Source organism: Phodopus roborovskii, unplaced genomic scaffold (assembly GCF_943737965.1).
Source record: "Phodopus roborovskii unplaced genomic scaffold, PHOROB, whole genome shotgun sequence".
Taxonomy (NCBI): domain Eukaryota; kingdom Metazoa; phylum Chordata; class Mammalia; order Rodentia; family Cricetidae; genus Phodopus; species Phodopus roborovskii.
This window is the reverse complement of record NW_026126448.1, coordinates 20562089-20582957: the sequence shown is the minus strand read 5'-3', so window position 1 is coordinate 20582957 and position 20869 is coordinate 20562089. Positions and strand designations below refer to the sequence as shown.

Sequence of the window (20869 nt, the reverse complement as noted above, 5' to 3'; positions counted from 1 at the left end):
TTAATAACATCACCTCCTAATAACATTGGGGGCTAGGATTTTAACATATGGCTTTTCTGTCACCCCTTAAAACCTTCGTAGAAATGGCCAGAGTGTAGAGGAAACCATGATAGGAAAAACTTATTTATGTATTTATTATTTGCATAGCATCACTGATTTGTTTTGTTTGTTTTGTTTTGTTTTGAGACAGGATTTCTCTGTGGCTTTGGAGCCTGTCCTGGAACTCACTGTGTAGATCAGGCTGGCCTCGAACTCACAGAGATCTGCATGCCTCTGTCTCCTGAGTGCTGGGATTAAAAGCATGCGCCACCAATGCCTGGATCCATAGCATTACTTTTATATTTCATGTTCTTCCCTATTGAATTTCCTTATCCTTCCTTCCTGCCTGCCTGCCTGCCTGCCTTCCTCCTTCCCTTTCTCCCTCCCTCCCTCCTTCCATCCATCCATCCATCCCACCCACTATGTTGCCGAGGCTGGCCTCAAACTGTTGGATTCAAATGTTCCTTCTATACCAGCCTCAGAGGTGCTGGGACTAGTGGTGAAGGCCCAGCACCCTGCTTGTGATTTTTATTCTTTTTTTTTTTTTTTTTTTGGAACCCAGTATCTTGCTCTAAATGGCATAAGCCTTTGTTTGGGAGGGAAGAGCTAGAAAGTCAGGCATAAGGAGCAAGGCGGGGAAACAAAGGATAAATCCATAAAAGAATCTATCTTTGAGCAAGAGATTGGGAATAGATCTTGGGAGTTTTTTTCTAGGTACATAGGAAGCTATACTTTTAATATATGTTTCATCTAACCCTAGTCAGTGGACTGTGGTAGGAACTGACCATACAGAGTCCTGGGAAATAGTGAAAAATTTAAGTGAGTTCAGTGTGTTAAAGCCATTAGGATTGGGTGTAGGTAGTAATTACTCCTATGTTTCTGTCAGAATGCCTATATGCTTTTCTTCCCAAACAGTTGAAATTCCTGGTCTGTGTTTCCTTCAGCAGGTGTCATTGAGCATTTTCCTGCTCAGTGGAACTGTTTCAGTAATGAGGAAGGCCCCAAAGAGGGTTTGTGAGCGCAGGCATTGAAGAGCCTGTTGAATGGCCCTTCATCCCTTGCACTGGGAGTCTTGGGCATGAAGTAATAGTGTGAGAGCTCTCAAGAGGCCATGGCATCCTGACACTTGTCTTTTCTCTCTTAGGCAACAGTTACAGCACTCCACAAATCAACTCGCCAAGGAAACAAATGAGTTGCTGAAGGAATTGGGGTCCTTGCCCCTACCCTTGTCTGCATCAGAGCAGGTTGGTATTTTATGTTTTGTTTATTAATAGAAAAGGGCTTTATTATGATAGGAGTATGTGGAACAAAAGCTCTAGGAGAGCTCTAGTCTTGTAGATTTCTTGGAACTATAATTCCCTTACCACGTGTTATAGTTTCGATGGAATACAACAAAAAGCAACTTAGAGGAGAGGGTTTTTAGTTTGTTTGTTTTTTAGTTCACAATTCCAAGTTACAGTCTTTTTTTTTTTTTAAGGTTTATTTATTTATTTATACAGTGGTCTGCCTGCATGTGTTCTTGCAGGCCAGAAGAGGGCACCAGATCTCATTATAGATGGTTGTGAGGTGCATGTGGTTGCTGGGAATTGAACTCAGGACCTCTGAAAGAGCAGCCAGTGTTCTTAACTTCTGAGCCATCTCTCCAGGCCCTGGTTACAGTCTTATTATTGTGGGAAAATCAAGGTAGCAGAAAGCCACTAGTCACATCTCATCCACAGTCAAAGGAGAGAGAAATCAATGTGTGCATGCTTGTTTTTTTTGGCATGTGTGCTCAGCACAGTTCATGATCTCCTGCCTAGGGAATGATGCTGCCTACAATTGGTTGGGTCTTCCTACACTAATCAATTAAGGCAGTCTCCCATAGATGTTGACAGGCCAACCCATTGTAAACAGTCTCAAGTAATTACAAGTTCTGTAATGATGACCATTGAAGTTAACACTGTCGATACAGAGAGGCAGCATGATTGTTGTGGAAAAAGTGTATGTACCAGGTGTAGCAAAGTGTCTGGCACTCAGCATGTACTGCGTGTATAATGGCTATTGCTGTTATTAATAATATATTACAATGTATTTAGCCAAAGAGGAATCTCAGCGTTTGCAACTCTCTGAGGTTTGGTATCAGCTGTGCTTGCAGGCTGAGTTCCTAGATTGTTTTGTGCCTCATCTATATTTTCAATTAAACATCTTTCATATTTTGCAATCATTTCTGTATCTCACCAAAGGTCACCCTTAGGTCTTAGAGTAAAGGATGCCTGGCGGGAGATCCTCGGTAGTTGAGTGGCCTGCATATAGCCTTGGGTTTGATCCCCAGCATCACTGACAAAAAGCATCTTAGTGAGTGTCTGAAGTGTAAAACTAATTAATCTTATCAATAAAAAAATCAGTAGTCAGAAATTGGGGCAAAAACCTGAACGGCCAGAGAAGCAGGGGAGCAGCCGCAATCGCTTCCTCCATCCAAAAGGGCCGCGATCCCATCTCAGCCCTGCCTTACTACTTCCTATATTCTGTCTGTCCTCAGTCCTCCAAACCTCCATGGGCAGCTAGTGGCTAGCTCTGCCCTCTGACGCCAAGCAAGCGTTGTTAGTCAGACACAATGAAAATATCACACAAGTGTCCTGTGGTCATCACTATGTGGCTGCCTCAGTGTTTATTTATGCTGATACGTCAGTGGCAGACGGGCCCGTCTCCCTTCCATCCATCTTCTCCAGCTTGCTTCCACATCGTCCCTTTCCTTTTCCAGCTGCACACTGAAGTATGCATTTGCCAGTGCTGATAGTTTTCCTGGTAATGAAAAGGGAATCTAAAGGCCTAATGCAGGCAGAGCATTATAAAGTGCTTAAGAATTAAATAGTAGCCCAAGCAAAGTATAAATAGAAAGTTAGGCCTGCTACCAAAAAACTTCAACTAATGTGTTCCAAAGACAAGTATATTTTTGGACTATAAATGCCCTTACTCCCTTCCATTAGCCTGAATCATTAAGAATACAAAATAGAGCTGCAAACATGCACTCCTCAGTGAAATATAATTCTGTCTCTTCTCTGTTGTGCTGACTGTCCTTTGCCTTTTCCATACCTAATGTGTCCCCCTCCCCCATCTTTTCAATACTACCCTGTATCTTAGCCAGTGCATTCTGCTTTCTGTCACTGGCCAATTCCTCTGACCTTTTTTTTTTTTGAGCCCCTTTGTTTCAAGAGAGTATTTCACTATGTAGCTCAGTTTGCTCTAGAATTTGTGGCAATCTTCCACCTCTCCTTCTCATTGCTGATTTCTAGCACCTGGTTTTTTTGTTTTCCTTGATCTGCTCACTTGACCTGTCTTCTGAAATTTACTCTCCCATGATGCTGTTCAGTCCCGTCCCCCAACCCTGATGGTACCCAAGATGAGTTCCAGCCTTCTTCACTGTTTCTTCCTCGAAGTTGGCATACCCCAAAGTTCTGCTATTGACCCTCTGATTTCCTCACACACCCTTTCTTCCTCAGGAGCCTCACTTAAAGACGTCAGTGCTGCCTTTCTAATGAGGGCATCCAGGTATCTCCCCAAATTTAGCTCTGAAGTCTTCAGGTGTGATTGTGTTGCTAGCTGCTGTTGCCAATACCTGATCTGTTCTCTCCAACTTATTTGTGGTGCTGGGAATGGAATCCAGAGCCTTGCATGTGCTGCATATCTGGTCTACCATTGAAGTGTTTATCCAGGCCCCGGCATGTCCTCTTGAATATCCTACCTCCCAATATAGTATAGTAATGATCTTCTGAATTCCTCATTCAAACTATGATATAAGTTGACTTGACTATTCCTATCATCATAGAAAATTTAATTTACACATAAGTGCTGGGTGCATATAGCTCAATGGTAGAGCACTTAGCTGTCATGTTCAAGGTTTTGGTTCCATCCCCAGCACAGGAAAGAAAAAAATTGTGCCTTTTGATCTAATCCCTAAGGGAAAAAATGTGAAGGGTGAATAAATGTATCTATTTTGGAGTCAAGTGTAAATTGCTATTACAATGGGACTTATTTATAGTGATTTTAAAACTGGCAACAGTGGAAGGAATGTTTACATAAAATGTACTAACAACAGGCTCATAAAATGGATGTAATAAAGTTCATAATTGTAACGAGTATAGTAAAGCAGAAGGTGCTCATGATTTATTTTTAAAATAGTGTTTTGGGGCTGAGGGTAACTCAATGGTAGGGTGCTTGCTTGACGTATATATAAGGCTCTGAATTTGACCCAGTTAGTAGTTTTTACTTGTTTGTTTATTGGTCTCTGTGTGTATTCCTGGGTGTCCTGGAACGCACTGTGTAGACCAGGCTGGCCTTGAACTCACAGAGATCATCTTTCCTCTTCTTCCTGAGTGCTGGAATCTGAGGCATATACCATCACACCCAGCATCAGTAATTTTAGATGGCAAGGTTGGGGGACTTCTGCCTCTCCTTAATGTAGCTGGAGAATAAATCTTCCGTGAGACCTTTGGTCCTTCTTTTTATACCTCCCTAGAGCTGGGATTAAAGGCATGTAATCCCAAGTGCTGAGATCTCCTTTGTGTGAGCTGTTTCTCTTTAGGACTGGATCAATTTCATGTAGTTCAATGTGGCCTTGAACTAACAGAGATCCATCTACTTGTCTCTTGAGTCCTGGGATTAAATAAAGGTATGTGCCACCACTGCCTGGCACTGTGGCTAGCTAGTATGGCTGCTGTGATTAAAGGTGTGTATCACCATTGCCTGGCTCTATGGCTTGTGGCTAGCTTTGCTTTCTATACCCTTGGGCAAACTTTAATAAATCATAAATAATATACCACCACAGCAATGGAGTGAGTGCTTGTTTGTTTGTTTGTTTGTGACACAGCCTCACTGTGTAACTCTGGCTGTCCTAGAACTGACTTTGTAGACCAGGCTGGCCTTGTACTCACAAAGGTTCACCTGCCTCTGCCTCCCAAGTGCTGGGATTAAAGGTGTGTGCCACTATGCTAGTCTGTTACATTGTTTTTAATGCAAAGATTAAAATTCTAGAAGGAAGAAAAAAAATTCTCACCCAAACTTGCTTTCTAGTATAGCCATCAGTTTCTGAGTCATTCTTGATTTTACCCCTCTTCCTTCATCTCTAGTTACTAAGTCATAATGTTTCTTAAATTCCTTTTTGTGATCCAATTACTGCCATTATATCCTCCTACCCATTAAACCTAGATTGTTGCAATTTTTTGTTTTTTTTTTTTTTTCTTCCTGTTCCAGCTGGCATGCTGTCACAGTCTAATTTCTCCAAGTTAGTAGGTTGTGTTTCCTGCTCAATTGCCATTGCTCTGTTCCCTAGAGGTGACCCCTGAATGCACTGGTTTGACATGTAGAACCTTCCCTGCTTTTCCAGTTTTTTCTTACTTATACACCTTTGGATCCAACCAAACTACCTTGGTTTTTTTTTTTTTCTTTTTTTAAATGTTGATAATTTTCTGTCTTTGTGATGTGGAAAAATAAGCTATTTTTTGCCATTTAAAAAAATAAACTATTTTCAAAAACAATATTTCAGTCAGGCATGCTGGTGCGGCTTTAACCCGAGCGCTGTGGCACTGTCATAGCTTCCTTATGTCACTGGTCCTTATGCACCAGTGGAGGGAGCTGTTGAGACTGGGATGATGTTCCCCGTCCTGTCTAGTCCAGCACAGGTTCTCTCAGTTTGCAGTTTTTGAGAGATATGAGTAGTAAGCTTAGTAAGGCAGCCTACAGGTAAATAAAATGGTTTCTAAGTTCTTGAAAATTTTAAAACTCAAAAAGAAAAACTGTCAAGGAAAATAAGGATAGTTTCCAGGAAAGCCAGTAACTCAAAAGGCCTTTACTATGCATTTAGATTCTCCATCGAACAAGTATAACACATTGCAATTCCTTTTGAGTTACGAGGTAAGTGACATTTTGGTCTCGGGTTCATCAATGTACTTTGACCTCTGGTCCATAGTGTTAACCTGCGGTTTGGTTAACCAACTTGAGGAAGAGCCTATTTTGTAATTGTTTTTATACTTTGAAATCTCTTAGATATATAATTGTGCTTTTAAACTGGTATTAAAACCAAGTAATTCCAAGTTTGTTTGAAATTTCAAGTTTTTGCTTGATTTCTTCAGCGCCAGCAGAGGCTTCAGAAGGAGCGCCTCATGAATGACTTCTCGTCAGCCTTGAACAACTTCCAGGCTGTGCAGAGAAAGGTGTCAGAGAAGGAGAAAGAAAGTATCGCCAGAGCAAGAGCTGGGTCTCGTCTGTCTGTAAGTTCATTCTCAAGAGAAGGCCTTTAGCAAGCCCAGAGTCTACCCCAGACATGTCCCCCCCCCCCCACTGCCTTGTTCTCTCTCCACCAAGTAACTGCCACTAACCTCATGCAATGCAGAATGCTTCATGTTCAGAGTCCTGTGTCATCTTATAGATGCTGTTAGAGTGGAGGGATGTCACTCCTTGGTCCTTTAGCTAAGGCAGCTCTTGTTCTGTGTGTGTCTCTGGCATGGTTTTTGGATAACAGCAGCGATAATGCCATCTGTTTTCTAGGTAGAAGACAGGCAAAGAGAGGAGCAGCTCGTCTCGTTTGACAGGTAAAGCATTGCTCATCCAGTTTGCTGGGTAGTTATTGTGAATCCACATCTTTGTGTCTATTATTATTATCATTCTTTGTTATGCTTATGGGGGTTTTGCTTACATGTAATTCTATGCACCATGTGAATGCCTGGTGCCCACAGAGGCCCAAAGAGAGCTTCGAATCCTTTGGAACTGGAGTTGCAGGTGGTTGTGAGCTCCTATATGGGTGCTGGGAATCAAGCCTGGATCCTCAGCAAGAGCAATTAGTGCTCTTGAAAGTTGAACCATCTCTCCAGTCTCTTTGTGAATATTTTTACTTTTTTTTTCTTTCTTTTTTTTTTTTTAAAATCAGGGTTTGGTGTAGTGGTGCACACTCCTTTAATCCCAGCACTTGAAAGGCAGAGGTTTGAGTTTAAGGCCATCCTGATCTACATAGTGAGACCCTTGGGGATGAGGCAGGAGTACCAAAAGAGTTGGAGGATAGCCAACTACAGGGCTTAACACTTAAGTAAATGAATAAATAAATAGAGTTGGAGAGATGACTCAGTAGTTAAGAGCACTGTCTACTTTTGCAGAGGACCAGGGTTTAGTTCCCAGTACTCATATAGTGACTCACAATCCTCTGCACCTTTAGGTCTAGAACTGTGGACCTTTTCTGGCCTCCTTGGGCATGGTACCTGAAGTAAGCTTCAGACTAGCCAGAGAGGTCTATATAGTGACCTGTCTCCAAAAATGGGGAAAAGAATTAATTACCTAAGAACTCACTATGTAGACCATGTCCATTAGTTTGGAACTTAAGTGGCTTATTATAGATATGTAGTCATCTCTCCCACTACACTGTGAGCAACTCAAAGCCCAAAGGACATGCATTAAATAGTATATAGGTGAAGTATGATTTATACATACTGTTGAGAAAATGCATAAGGGCTAGAAAGATGGCTCAGTGGGTAAACGCACATGCTGCCAAGGCTGACACCCTGGACACCACATGGTAAAAGGGAAGAACTGACTCTTAGAGGTCCTCTGACTTCCACTTACTTGTACATGCATGTGCACATACAATTAAAATAAATGTACTGGGCTTAGTGGCACATGCCTTTAGGGAGGCAGAGACAGGTGGATCTCTGAGTTCAAGAATAGGGTCTACATAATGAGCCTATGTAACTTCCCCCCCTGTTTCTGGAGACAGATTACTGTGTAGCCCTGGCTGGCCTGAAACTTGCTTTGCAGACCAGGCTGGCCTTCAACTCAAAGAGATCCACCTGACTCTGCCTCCTGAGTGTTGGGATTAAAGAAGTACACCACCACACCCAGCCTATACATGTAATAAATTTTTAAAATTTATTGTATGCACCTTGGTGTTTTGTGTGTATGTATGTATGTGTGACTGTTTCAGACATTTTTGAGTTGCCATGTGGATGCTGGCAATTGAACCTGTGTCTTCTGGAAGAGCAGCCAGTGCTCCTAACTGCTGAGCCAACTCTCCAGTCTGTAATAATTTTTTTTTAAAGAGTCAGAAACTACGTAATATAACATTGAATTTTCCAAGTATTTTTTTTTCAATTTAATAAATAACAGACTTTACTTCTAAGTACCTGCAAAAATCAAGTTGCAAAAACTTTATTAGCCTTTAGTTTGGTTTTCTGTTAAGTGGGATCTATCCCAAAACAATCTCAAGGAACTTCCTAGAACCAGATGTGGTTCTCACTGATGTGTTGGTGGAACCTTGTTTGGTAGCTGAGTCTGTTTTCCTCCATTCATTTACTGCTCCTGTACACAGCTTGTACTTTGAGAGTGCCCTTGAGAGCTGGGTCAGTGCACTTCATTGAGTTTGAAATTCTGGATACTTCCCTTGTCTGGAAAAATTACTCCTAAGTGGAAAAGAGCAAGGAGCCTGTCTTCCATAAATCTGCCTCATCTCAGTTTTGCCAATGGCTGAAATTTTATTTTCTTAGTATCACATCCTTGTCTCTGGAGAGGAAATGTGGCCCCCGGGGATTTTGTGTTGCTAGCAGAACAGTTGGGTCCTGGGTAATGTCTGTGTAGGTCCTGCTGTCAGCAGAGATGTAGTTATGTCTCCTCATACCTTAGAGAGAAGGAATCAACTGGAGTGCTTGTCTCCCTGTAGCCATGAGGAGTGGAACCAGATGCAGAGCCAGGAGGATGAGGCGGCCATCACCGAGCAAGACCTGGAACTTATTAAAGAGAGGGAAACGGCGATTCGGCAGCTGGAGGTAAGAGGCAGCCTGTGGCTGTTGCTTGGCTTGGGTGTCTGCGGATATTTGGAGTATCTTTGCTGGATTAATATAAAAAGGGCTGGATTGGGTCTTTGAGTACTTTATATATCTATCAGTTTCGTCACAGCAAAAATAAGTGACTGTTATGTGCTGCTGGCCTGTGTGCTCGGGAGAACCTAAATCTTCCTCAAACTCTACTTAGCACATGGTCTCCAGGAGAGACACATGCATGGAAAATAGCAAGGCAGATCATACTGTGTTGCTTCCTAGAACTTTCCCCATCTCAATAGCAATCTTCAGGCTAATCAGGGTTCTGTGGAAAGCTTCTTTCAATAGGTAGGCCAAAGTTCTTGCTCTATTTTTGTACATTATAAGGCCCAATTCTGGGGCTGGAGAGAACAAGCAGTGTTCATAACCACTGGTTGTTCTTCCAAGAGGACTGAGTTCAGATCCCAGCACCCACATGGCAGCTCCTAACTGTCTATAACTCCAGTTCCAGGGAACCCAACACTCTTATACAGACATTCATACAGGCACAACCCCAGCACATTTAATAAATAGTATAGTGTCCAATTCCAAATATAGCTCTTGTCACCTCAGTGGGTCAGAGTTGGAGCTATTTTTAATGTGGGATTGAGGGAGAGTTTTGTAGACAAGATAGAGCTCTATCTTGATCAAGGCAACATATAAAAACATTTTTTAAAATGCTGTTGAAGGTATGCTCATATGGAGCGGTGGTTTGAATGAGTATTGTCCCAGTTGGTGGCCTGTTTGGGAGGTGTGCTTTAAACTTTAAAACTTTTTAAATTTATTTATTTTTGTTTATGATTGCTCTTAAGGATCAGAAGAAGGGGTCAGATCCCTTGGGATTAGAGTTTTGGCTGGTTGTGAGCTGCTGTGTGTGTGTTTGGAACTGAACTTGGGTCCTTTGCAAGAGCAACAAATGCTCTTAACTGCTGATTCATGTCACCAGACTCTAAAAGAAAGCATTTAATGGGGAGCTTGCTTACAGTGTCAGATGGTGAGTCCATAACCGTCATGGTGGGAAACATGGCAATATGCAGCAGTAACTGAGAGCTTACATCTGATCCACAAGTTGGAGGCAAAGAGAATGAGACTAGGCCTGGTGTGGGCTCTTGGAACTTCAAAGCTCACCTCCAGTGAAATACCTCCTTTAACAAGGCTACACCTCCTGACCCTTCCTAAATAGTCCACCAACTGGGACAGTACTCATTCAAAACATACACCCCATGACAGGCTAATTCCTTGCTCTTCTACCTGACATGTGGCAGGCCATGGCTTATTACCTATGAGTATTCAAAATCCTGAACCTGGAGAATCTTATATACATCACTGCCAGGAAAACTGTGCAGGTTAGCTCACCAAGCTGACTTGTCATTAAACTTTTTCAGTCAGAACTGCAGGTTTCCAAATGCTGTTGTCCTTTGACTCTGCCAACTTTTCTCTATAATCTAAGCTCTTTGTCAGTCAGTTGAAAACTGTTTATATGGGGCATCATGCAGGTGACAATAGAATCCAATAGTTCCTGGGGGAAACCAGCTCCTTGGTTGTTTGTCTTTCAGTTGTTCCCCAGGCAGCACAGTCCTATAGAAGCCATTGAATTCTCTAGTCCAGAGTTCTAGTGGCACTGACATTGTTCTGCTCCACGTAGAGCTGTCACACTGAGATTGTGTCCACTCCAACACTCCAGTTTAGGCTAGACGGATCTTACTAGTCTCGGGTAATATGTGCAATTAGTATTTTTTTGATGGGTGAGTTTCATGCCATCTGTTCTACAATATTAAGTAAACAGCAGTAGATAGTTTTCTGTCCATGGGAAGAGCTGCAAAGCAAGTGTGCTAATATTAACCTTTAGGGAAGGAAAGGAAAGCAATCTTCTAACATGTTGTTTAATGTGACTTAACTGGTTTTTTTCTTTTCTTTTCTTTTCTTTTTTTTTTTTTTTTTTGTCTTCCTTAGGCTGACATTTTGGATGTCAATCAGATATTTAAAGATTTAGCCATGATGATCCATGACCAAGGTGACTTGATAGGTATGTACTAATTCATACCTTGGAGTGAACACAAAGATCAGTAAGATGGGTCACCTATAGACTTAAAATTTAGTAAAACCTTTTTTTTTTTTTTTTAAGGTACTGAATTCATTTTCTTATAGTCAACTGTAGAGGTCAAAGGGCACACTCTGTACCCCTGTTCACTTGTTATAGCCCATGAATCTATTAGAGAAAGAACTGTTGGTGCCCCGGTTTTCAGCTTCAGACTGTTGTAGGATTGTGGGGTTCATAACTTTTAAAAGCTTTTTAATGTGGAATTAGTATCAAGTTTATAAAAAGTTACGAAATAAGCCATGCAGTGGTGGCACACGCCTTCAATCCCAGCATTCTAGACGCAGAGGCAGGTGGATCTCTGTGAGTTCGAGGCCAGCCTGGTCTATAGAGCAAGTTCCAGGACAGGCTCCAAAGCAATACAGAGAAACCCTGTCTTGAAAAAACAACCAACCAAACAAACAAAGTTGCAAAATAAAACCAACTCTAGGAATCTTTTATATCCCTACCCAGGATTTTCCTGGTTAATAACATTTTACTCCACATACTTGGTGATATACCCCATGTGTGTGTACATGTATGCATGCCCCCATACAAGTTTTTTTTTTCTCTTGAACCCTGTATAGATGAATTGCATTCTTAGTAACCTCTTGCTAGTAAATATTCCAGTATTTCTGAAGAATAAGGCTGTTCTAACTTAAGAAGTTAGGAACTTGTAGCTGGGAGTGATAGTGGTACCTGTAACCTTGGCACTCAGGTGGAGGCATAAGAGTCAGGAGTTCAAGGCTAGTGTCAGCTACGTGGCATGTTAGAATGTTGAGGCCATCTTAGGCTACATGATACCCTGTCTCAAAAAATTAAATGAAAAGTAAATTTTGATTTTATGGCTGGATGGTAATAGTGAAACTAAGGCTTTGGCATCAAATCTGTTCAGAGGGGCTGGAGAGATGATGCCGCAACTAAGAACAGTGGTTGCTCTTCCAGAATACTCAGGTTTGATTCCAAGCACCTAAACAGCAGCTCACAATCATCTATAAGTCCAGTTCTAAGGGAATCCAACTCCCTCTTCTGGGCTCCAGGAATGCACATGGTACATAGTCATACATGCAGATAAAATATCCGTATTATTTTTTAAAAAAGAAATTGTTTTGTTTGCAGTATTGAAATTCCTGAATGTGTTGAAATGTGCATGCATTTCTTTACAGATAGCATAGAGGCCAATGTGGAGAGCTCAGAGGTGCACGTGGAAAGAGCCACTGATCAGCTGCAAAGAGCTGCTTATTATCAGGTAAAATCTCTCTGTGATGTGCTTTAGATTCAGTGAACAGTGAGGCTGTGTTGACACTGCAGGCAGTTGCAGCCTTTTGCCTGGGTTTAAGCTGGAGGCAGGCAGTTATAATTTGCAGCTCCAGTCCCATTTTTAGTTTTTATCTTTGCAGCCAGATCACCAACATCATCATCAAATCTTGAAACATCAAATCTTAAACAGAAGCTATGTGGACTAAAAACTAATCTTCATGAGCTAGCCTGATGCCTAAATCTAGCATGATGCTAACCTTACACCCTAAACGGCTGAGTTGTCATATCGAGAGTAAGATCTGCAGGGAGAGTGAAGCTTCAGAGGCACCTATCCTGACTGGGTCAGAGCATGGGTGTCCTAGAATCTACTGTAACAGCTCTATAAACAGGGCTTAATCATTGTGGAGCTGTGCCCATGAAGGGGATTCCTCTGGCTTTATGGCTTTTATGAGTCTTTTTTGCTTTATTTTGTTTTGTTTTATGAGATTGGGTCTCACTGTGTATTCCTGACTGGCCTGGACCTCACAGAGATCCTCCTGTCTCAGCCTCCCATGTGCTGGATTAAAGGCATGTGCCACTGCATCCAGATCTTTCTCTGAGTCTGTAACTCAGATTTTACATATTGAAAACAAAGTCCTCATTTCCCCTCATTTAGTGTTGCATAGCTCTTTTGAAGTATCTTGCATTTTAGTAATTTTCTGTATTCCTGGGGTAGCTGTATTTTACTTGAGCTGAATATGCTTGAGGAAATTGTGTTTTGTAATATTTCCTTGAAAATTTTGTGCTAAATATTAAATGAGAAAAACATCAGACATATAGCATGATCCAGTTATAGCAATCATATAACAAACCAGCAGTGTGCATAGATGAGCAAGCAGAAGGAACACAGGCTTTCAATCCAGTATCAGGAGGCAGAGGAAATAGATCTCGTAGATTGTTAACCTGATCTATAGAGAGCTCCAGGCCAGCCAAGCCAACTTAGTAAGACCCTATCTCAAAAACAAACATACAAAAAACAAACAAACAAACAAACAAACTCCAGAGAACAGAAAGAAATAGAATGATACGGTAACAATCTTATCTATGGGTGATTGCTTTCTTTCTGCTGCCTGTATGTTTTCCAGTGAATGTACTCTTTGTGCTAAGTATAAAGTAGTTATTAAAATACACAAGACCTAGGCTCAGTGGTTAAAGTAAATAAGAGGCCTAGCCTTCACAGCCTCAGACCTGTGTAACTCCAGCCATGGATGGCAGAGGGGGATCCAGGTGTGAGACAAGTCATATTAGCAGATGACACCTACAACAAAGGTGGGGTCCTTTGTAGGAGTATATTTGTGAACACTTAACAGGCACTACTATTTAGAACTGGTGGCTTTGGATTTTTAAGAGTTTGCATGTTTGTGCATGGTAAGAGTTAATTATAGGCTGGATATGTGCCTCTGTAGTAGAGCATGTTCCTAGTGTGTACAAGGACCTGGGTTCAATCCCAGCAGGGAAATACAGAAGTGTTATTTTGAGTTCAAGGAGGCAGATTATGATGCACTCTTGGGCTCTTAGGTATAAACATTTTCACTTGTTTCATGAGTGTCTTTAAATATTTCTTTCCTCAGAAAAAATCTCGCAAGAAGATGTGTATCCTCGCCCTTGTCCTGTCAGTGATTCTTACAGTCTTGGGAGTGGTTATCTGGTTTGCTTCTAAATGAGGTGTGCTTGCCTCAGAGCCTTCTCCTGCTGAGGTGTTTTCAAGGGCAAGTGCTCGATGGAGTCTTGCCAGAACAAACTGACCACAGAAGAGAGCGTGTACCAGAGAGTCCTGTGATAATTTAGCTAGAAACTAACTACTAACTAGTCCTTGGAATTAGTGACCCATGGAGACAGTATTTATCAATTTATGCATACATTCTGTTGATTTCTCAGATAAGGAATTAACTTACATGTGTTTTCCTTTCTCTTGTATTTTGATTGCCCTTTATCCCAAGTGTTTATTGGTTCCATTGTGGATATTCTTTTTGACAGGTAACACTACAGTCTCATAATATTTTTTTTTTTTGTATATACACAAACTTTACCTTTTTATAAGCATCTGAGATAAATTTCCTTCTGGAGCCAGCCTGTTGAAGTCTGAGAAACTGTACAATATGCCAGCAATTTTTATTTAAACATTTTGATTTGAGTTTCCAAGGGGTCTGTTCTCTGTTTTGCAAAATTTTGACACTGTATGTAAGTGGGGGAATAAGAACCTGTGGCTTTAGCTGAAATGAGAATGGCCTGTCTCTGAGAGTGGGCCCTTTGCCAGGGTGTGGAAGTCTGGGTTTAAGTTAAGTTGACTTCACTGTCTGCTGGTGTTTACAGAGTCCGTCCCCGCACACTAAGTCCCACTCCTGTTTTAAAGAGGTTGTTTCATTGAAATGTTACAATCATATGGGCCCCTCGTCCACCTGTTTTCATAGAAAGGGAGACTAAAACACAGCATGATTCTGGAAAGCAAATAGGGATCGTTCGGAATGGTTCTCTTGTCGTTCACTTGTGGCTTATATTCCTGGTGAATGATAAGTGTTGCTGTCAAAGGCCTTATGAGCATTGCCTGGCTTTGACGGCAAGATTTTAAAATTTAGACTGAGGTGGGGTTTAAAACTTAAGTCTGTGAACCTATTGATAAAGCAAAGAAAAGGTTCCTTTTTGTAAATAATACTGGTTTAGTGATGTTAGACTTAGCCTAATTTATGAACAAGAGATCAAACACACATAGTGTTAGACAAACAGTTTTAATAAGAGATTGCTGTCTTGTAATATAAGCGTTGTTCACTGCCCTTTTTCACAGGCCTGGAGCAGATAGAGTGTAATTGGTTTAGGCATTCAGATAAATGTGAATCGAGGCCCAAAATGTCAGCTCTTCCTTCACTGAATTGGAGGATTTGGCTACTGTTGGTATATTTATGTTTATTTCTTCTATTCCTCTTACTGTTAATCTTGTTCTGTACTAATGTGACCGGTAGGGAAATAAGGGCCCAAATGCATACGTCTCTTTGCACTTTTGCACCATCCCACCTACTTAATACAAATAAACATTTAAAAGCTTTTGTAGTTATTTTTATGAGTTAAAATCCTCATGATGTAGGTGTTGGGTAATGTGCTGCCATGAGGAAAACAGACCAGCAAGAAGACTGGAGAACAGGTAAGGATTGACTTGAGAGTGCAGTAGGCATTGCTCCTTTCTTTGAAAAACAGGACGGAGAGAAAACTGGTGTGTACGTACTTCTAATCCTAGTTCCTGAGGAGACAAGACAGGAAGGTTGTGAGTTCAAGGCCAGGCTGGGATACATAAAAGATTTGAGATTAGGCTCTGTGTTTAAGAAGGAGAGGGAGAGGAAGAGAAGATAGCTGTCTATATGACACAGTAGCCCGCTTGGCAGCTTCAGAGAAGCCCCTGTTCTCAGTTGCAGCTGGACTTGGATACGTCATCTATGACAGTCCAAGAAATAAATAAAGAAGCAATATGTTTTGGCAAACTATTGGGAACAACAAAATGGCTGTAATTCCATAATACTGTGTCACTGAGTGGTGGCTGTCATGATGGCTATGGGAACAAGTGGGAACTTGGTCTAGAGTTTGTAGCAGTTCTCAAGAAGCTGTTCCTAGAACCCTGCCTTGTGCCTGATTATCTTTGGAGGCACCATGGTTTGAGACAGTGGCTCAAGCCTTCTTCATATTAAAAATGTGTGATAAAGCTGTGGTCCCCTTACCCAGCGTTCGTTAGTTTGGTCTGTTTCCCAGACATAGGAATCTGTTAAAACCCCACATGTGTACTATGTGTAGCCAGCGCTGAGAACCATTGTGTGCAGGTCTAAAACTAGACTGCAGTATGAAAGGCCTGAAGACTCCTAGCGCACCAGTAACTTGTTGAGGGTATTTAGACAAGTAGCTTAGCCCATGTGCCCCGTGTTTTTTCTCAATTGCTTAAAAAAAAAAAAAAAAAAAAAAAAACTAATTCTTTTATTGATTCTTTGGAATTTCACAACATGCACCCAATTCCACTCATTTCCTAGTCCCTCTATATCTATCCTTCACCCTTGCAATGTCGATACCCAAAAGAAAAATTTAAAAAGTAAAAATATTAATTTAAAGCCAACAAACAGCAACAACAAAATACTTCACTCCTATGTCTTTGCTGCCTCTCCATCATCCCTTTGTTCACCTTGGTGGCACTGGAAGCTGCAGTGTGTCATGCAGTGTACCCTTTTGTCTAAACAGCTTTACTTGCAAGTGTTCATTGTAATGAGCTGTTGTCTGGTTCAAGGCCTCTGACCTCTGGTACTCCATCAATATTGGACCCTCTCCCAAACTCCTCTCAGATATCCTGCTATTGCCCAAAGTCATGGAGATCCTGTGGCTCTGGTTCCACAGGATCAGTCCCTGCATGAGTTCCAGCAGGTCATAGATGGGGTAGATGTTGGGGTGGGTCAACTCAAAGCACTGGATATGGGCCTGGGTGGTAGCTGAATTGGTCAAGCCTTTCCTCTTCTTCCTCCTCCTTTCCCTCCTCCTCCTTCCTCCTCCCTTCTTCTTTTTCCTCCTCCTCCTTTTTTTAACTATAAAATCCCTAAGGCAACAGATGTATAGTCTGAACATACAAATTGTAAATGTATTTCTGTATTCCTTTCATTTTGCACTTACTGTTCAGCTTCCTGAATTGAAATTGAAATGTTCTAGGAGTACTGGGTACTATCTAGCACTCTATTTAAAGAGAAAAGTAATAGATTTTTAATTGTCGTTTTTATGTATATGAATACTTTGCCTGCATGTGTGGCTGTGTACCATGTAACATGCCTGGTGCCCTCAGAGTTGAGAGCAAGTGTCAGATCCCTGGGTCTGTTGGTAGAGGCCATTGTGAGCCACCATATGGGTGCTGGGAACTGAACTTTGATTCTCTGCATGAGTAACAAACACTCTTAACTGATGAGTCATTTTTTTTCCAGCCCCTCTAGCAGTCTCTTAAAATGAGTTAGTGCTATGTAGAGTAAATAAGAGCAATCTGGCCACTTCATTGGTAATGTTTCACACTAAGAATATGATAAATATTAAATTGGTGCTCTCAGGACCAGATGTGTTCATAAGTGTTCATGTGTGCATACCCGCACACACATAACACTTTTCGTTTTTACTAAGGGAGTGCCTTCCCACTCATTGTGCAGTCTGCAATAAACTCATACTGCTTTGTGTACCATTGGGCAGAGACATTAAAGGGAAATTACCAGGCAAGCATGGTAATACACACCATGAATCTTAGCATTCAGGACATAGAGACAGATAGATCTCCATGAACTCAAGGCCGTCCAACTATCCAGGGCTATGTAGGTAAAACCCTGTTTTTGTTGGTTTTGTTTATTTATTTATTTATTTAATTTATTTTTGGTCTGTCAGTTTTGTTTTGGTTTTTTTCTTTTTCTTTTAAGGAAGGAAAAGATAAATTACCAGTCAACCTGTGAATAATAAACCAAAAGCCCCCCCATATTCCACTGTTTGTTTTGGGGTTTTGTTTGTTTTGGGGGGTTCTTTTTTGTTTTGGTGTTTTGTTTTGTGTTTTTGGGTTTTTTTTTTTTTTCTTTTTTCTCTTCAGAGACTGTCTTATCATGGAAATGAAGCTTTTGCTTTTGGTCACTTAGTAAAGACTGCACAACTCAAGTCACATCTCAGTCCATTCTGTGTCCTAGGGCAGGGAATCCTCTACTTTCTTTCCTGCTTGTCCAGACATGAGTAGTACAGCCCTAGCCTTCCAAGGAGTCTTTCCAGTATTAGCACTGCAAAGTACAACTACTTTAAAGTCGCCAGCTAGCTAAGACATAATTTAGAAGGTTTGTGTGTGTGTGTTTGTGTGTGTGTGTGAGTGAGTGTGTCTGTGTATGGGTGTGTGTATGTGTATGAATGTTTGCTTCACGTGTGTGTGTGTGAGTGAGTGTGTCTGTGTATGGGTGTGTGTATGTGTATGAATGTTTGCTTCACGTGTGTGTGTGTGTACCTGGTGCCCAAGGAGGTCAGAAGAGGGCATCAGGTTCCCTGAAACTGGAGTTATAGACTGTTGTGAGCCACTGTGTGGATGCTAGGAATCAAATTGGGGTCCTCTGCAAAACACTGCTGAGCCATCTCTCCAGTTGAACGTTTAATTCTTAAAGAATAAACTTAGGTTGGGCATGGTGGCACACACCTTACTAATCCTAGCACTTGTGAGCCAGAGATAGGTGGATCTCTGAGTATGAGGCCAGCCTGGTCACCATACTGAAACCCTGTTTCAAAACAAGAAAGGAAAGAATAAATTTGTGAGCTGTCAAAACAGCTTAGTAGATAAAGACATCTGTTTGGACGCCTGGTGTAACAAGAGTAATAGACTGATAATGATACAAGCTTTAGAAGTAGATTATGATTAAAGACCAAGTTTTTACCTGTGGAGAAATGAGAATAATGCTGTAGTGAGAATATTGTATCTGAGAAAATATTATTTCTATATTTTTTGTGTGTAGGAGGAACTGAGGGAAGCTCATATGTATGTGTAGGTGTGTATATTGCATGTGTAGAGGTATATGCATGCATACATACTTATATGGATCATGGGAGAACCTTGAGAGTTGTTCCTCAGGTGTCTGTTATCTTTTGTTTGAGACAGGGTCTCTTGCAAACTTTGCCAAGTAAGTGATACCAGCTGGCCAGTGGGCTTCCAGAGCTTTGCCTATCTGTGCTTCCCATCCTTACATCATTGAAATTACAGACATGCTGACTTTTTACTTGGGTTTTTGAGGACCTAAACTTAAGTTCACTTAACAAGGCAGGTGCTTTACTGACTGAACAGGAATTTAAAGACTTGAGGTACTTTGCATGTAAATGTCATTTGTGGAATATTTGATCCATTAGTGCCAGCAAGCTACTATGCTAGATTCTTTTTCACATATGTATTGTATCTATAAAGCGATTTATTTCAGCCCCTTTCTGATATATATGGTTATTTTGCATGTCTGTGCTCTACATACATGCCTGGTGCTTGGGGAGTCTTGGAAGTGGGAGTTGGATCCCCTTGGAGTTACAGATTGTGAGCTGCAATGTAAGTGCTGGGAATCAAACCTAGGTCTTCTGTACAAGCTTCCATCAATAGACCTCCTTAAATTTTTTATTATATTTATTTATTTGGGAAGGGCATAGCCTGTCACAGAATGCATGTAGGAGTCAGAGAACAATTTGCAGGAGTCTGTTCTCTCTTTCCACGATATGGTTCAAGGGACTGAACTCAGGTTGGAGGCAAGCACATTTACCTGCTGAGCCATCTTGTTAGCCATTGTGTACTCTTAATGATTCAAGAAGTGGAGACAAAGGTAACCTGCCATGATCAGGCAGCTTGTAAGCGTGGTCATCTTGAGTACTATACTTTAGATCACCATTGTATAGCACTATAGTCTGCATCACTGAGAGGAGCCATCCTGCCCACCACCTCTTCAGAGTGCTTCCTCTCAGACAGATCTGGAGAACCGAAACTAGCATCATCTCCTCCATTATACCTACTGCACTTTTCATCTCTCACCTGCTAACGAAGCTTGCCTCTTACAATGTCTAACCATACAACTTTGCATTGTCTTCATTTGATCATACCAAAGATGTTTTAAGATTTACTTTTACTTATATGAATATGTTTGTGTCTGTGTATGCCACATGTGTGTGTACAAATAAAGGCCAGAAGAGAGTGTTAGATCCCCTGAAGCTAGAGTCATGAGTGGTTGTGCACTGCTTGATACGTTTTTTCTCTTTGGTCATGGGATCTCATGTGGAGCAGAGCACTTGATTCTTCTTCCTCTACCTCTCAGGTGCTAAGAGTACAAGTAATGTGTCACCACGTCTGACCTTTGTAAGGGTTTTTTGTTGTTTTTGTTTTTTGCTTTTGACAACTTTTAATGTCTCTATATTTTATTCTAGAGAAACCTGTCAGAGTCTTAAAATGTTAATGTCTTTAAATTCAAATCTAGAGAAGTCTGTCAGAGACTGGGATGGGGGCACGGCAGTGGAGTAGAGAATTGTAAGGGTAAGAATACACCACTTGGGTTTCTTGTGGATGACAGTAGGTAGACTGCACAAAGATTAAGAAATTGAAAGTTGACCTTTAGCTAAGATTTTGTCCAGTTATTGATAGCTAGAAATAACTTCAACATTACCTCATGCCTGAAAAGGGATTCAAAACTCAAAAGCTCACACAAGTTGCCAGATAAAAGTATCTGTGTGTGTGTGTGTGGTGCTGTGGAAGCCTTGCCCAAGCTAGGTGAACAGTCTACCACAACCAACCATACTGTTAGTCAGAAGTCTTTTATTTCATAGAGCTTAGAGAGCTGCCTCCATGGTTAAGAACATTTGTTGATCTTGCATTCAACCCAGGTTTGGGTCCTAGCATCCACATGGCAGATCATAATTGTCTATAGTTCCAGTTCCAGGGAATCTGATATCCTCTTCTGGCCTCTGAGGGTGCCAGACATGCATGTGGTCCACAGAAATACAAGATGGCCTCAAATTCACAGAGATCCACCTGCATCTGCTCCTCTAGTGCTGGATTCAAAGGTGTGAGCCACCATACCCAGCTCAGAACATTTTAAAACAGTCTTTTAAAATGAAGTTTACTGGCCAGGCAGTGGTGGCACAGGCCTTAATCCCA

The 20869-nt window shown here is 41.3% G+C and overlaps 1 protein-coding gene across 1 annotated transcript in view; it reads left to right on the top strand.

Moving 5' to 3' along the window:
- Stx12 (syntaxin 12) overlaps window positions 1-15267 on the top strand; it is a 31230-nt gene extending 15963 nt beyond the window's left edge. The window contains exons 3-9 of the mRNA XM_051189008.1: window positions 1184-1283; window positions 6147-6284; window positions 6562-6605; window positions 8717-8822; window positions 10806-10878; window positions 12096-12178; window positions 13800-15267. Coding sequence (XP_051044965.1) covers window positions 1184-1283; window positions 6147-6284; window positions 6562-6605; window positions 8717-8822; window positions 10806-10878; window positions 12096-12178; window positions 13800-13892 — 637 coding nt within the window. The 3' untranslated portion in view covers window positions 13893-15267. The remainder of the gene's footprint in view (window positions 1-1183; window positions 1284-6146; window positions 6285-6561; window positions 6606-8716; window positions 8823-10805; window positions 10879-12095; window positions 12179-13799) is intronic.
- Window positions 15268-20869: the final 5602 nt, after the last annotated feature.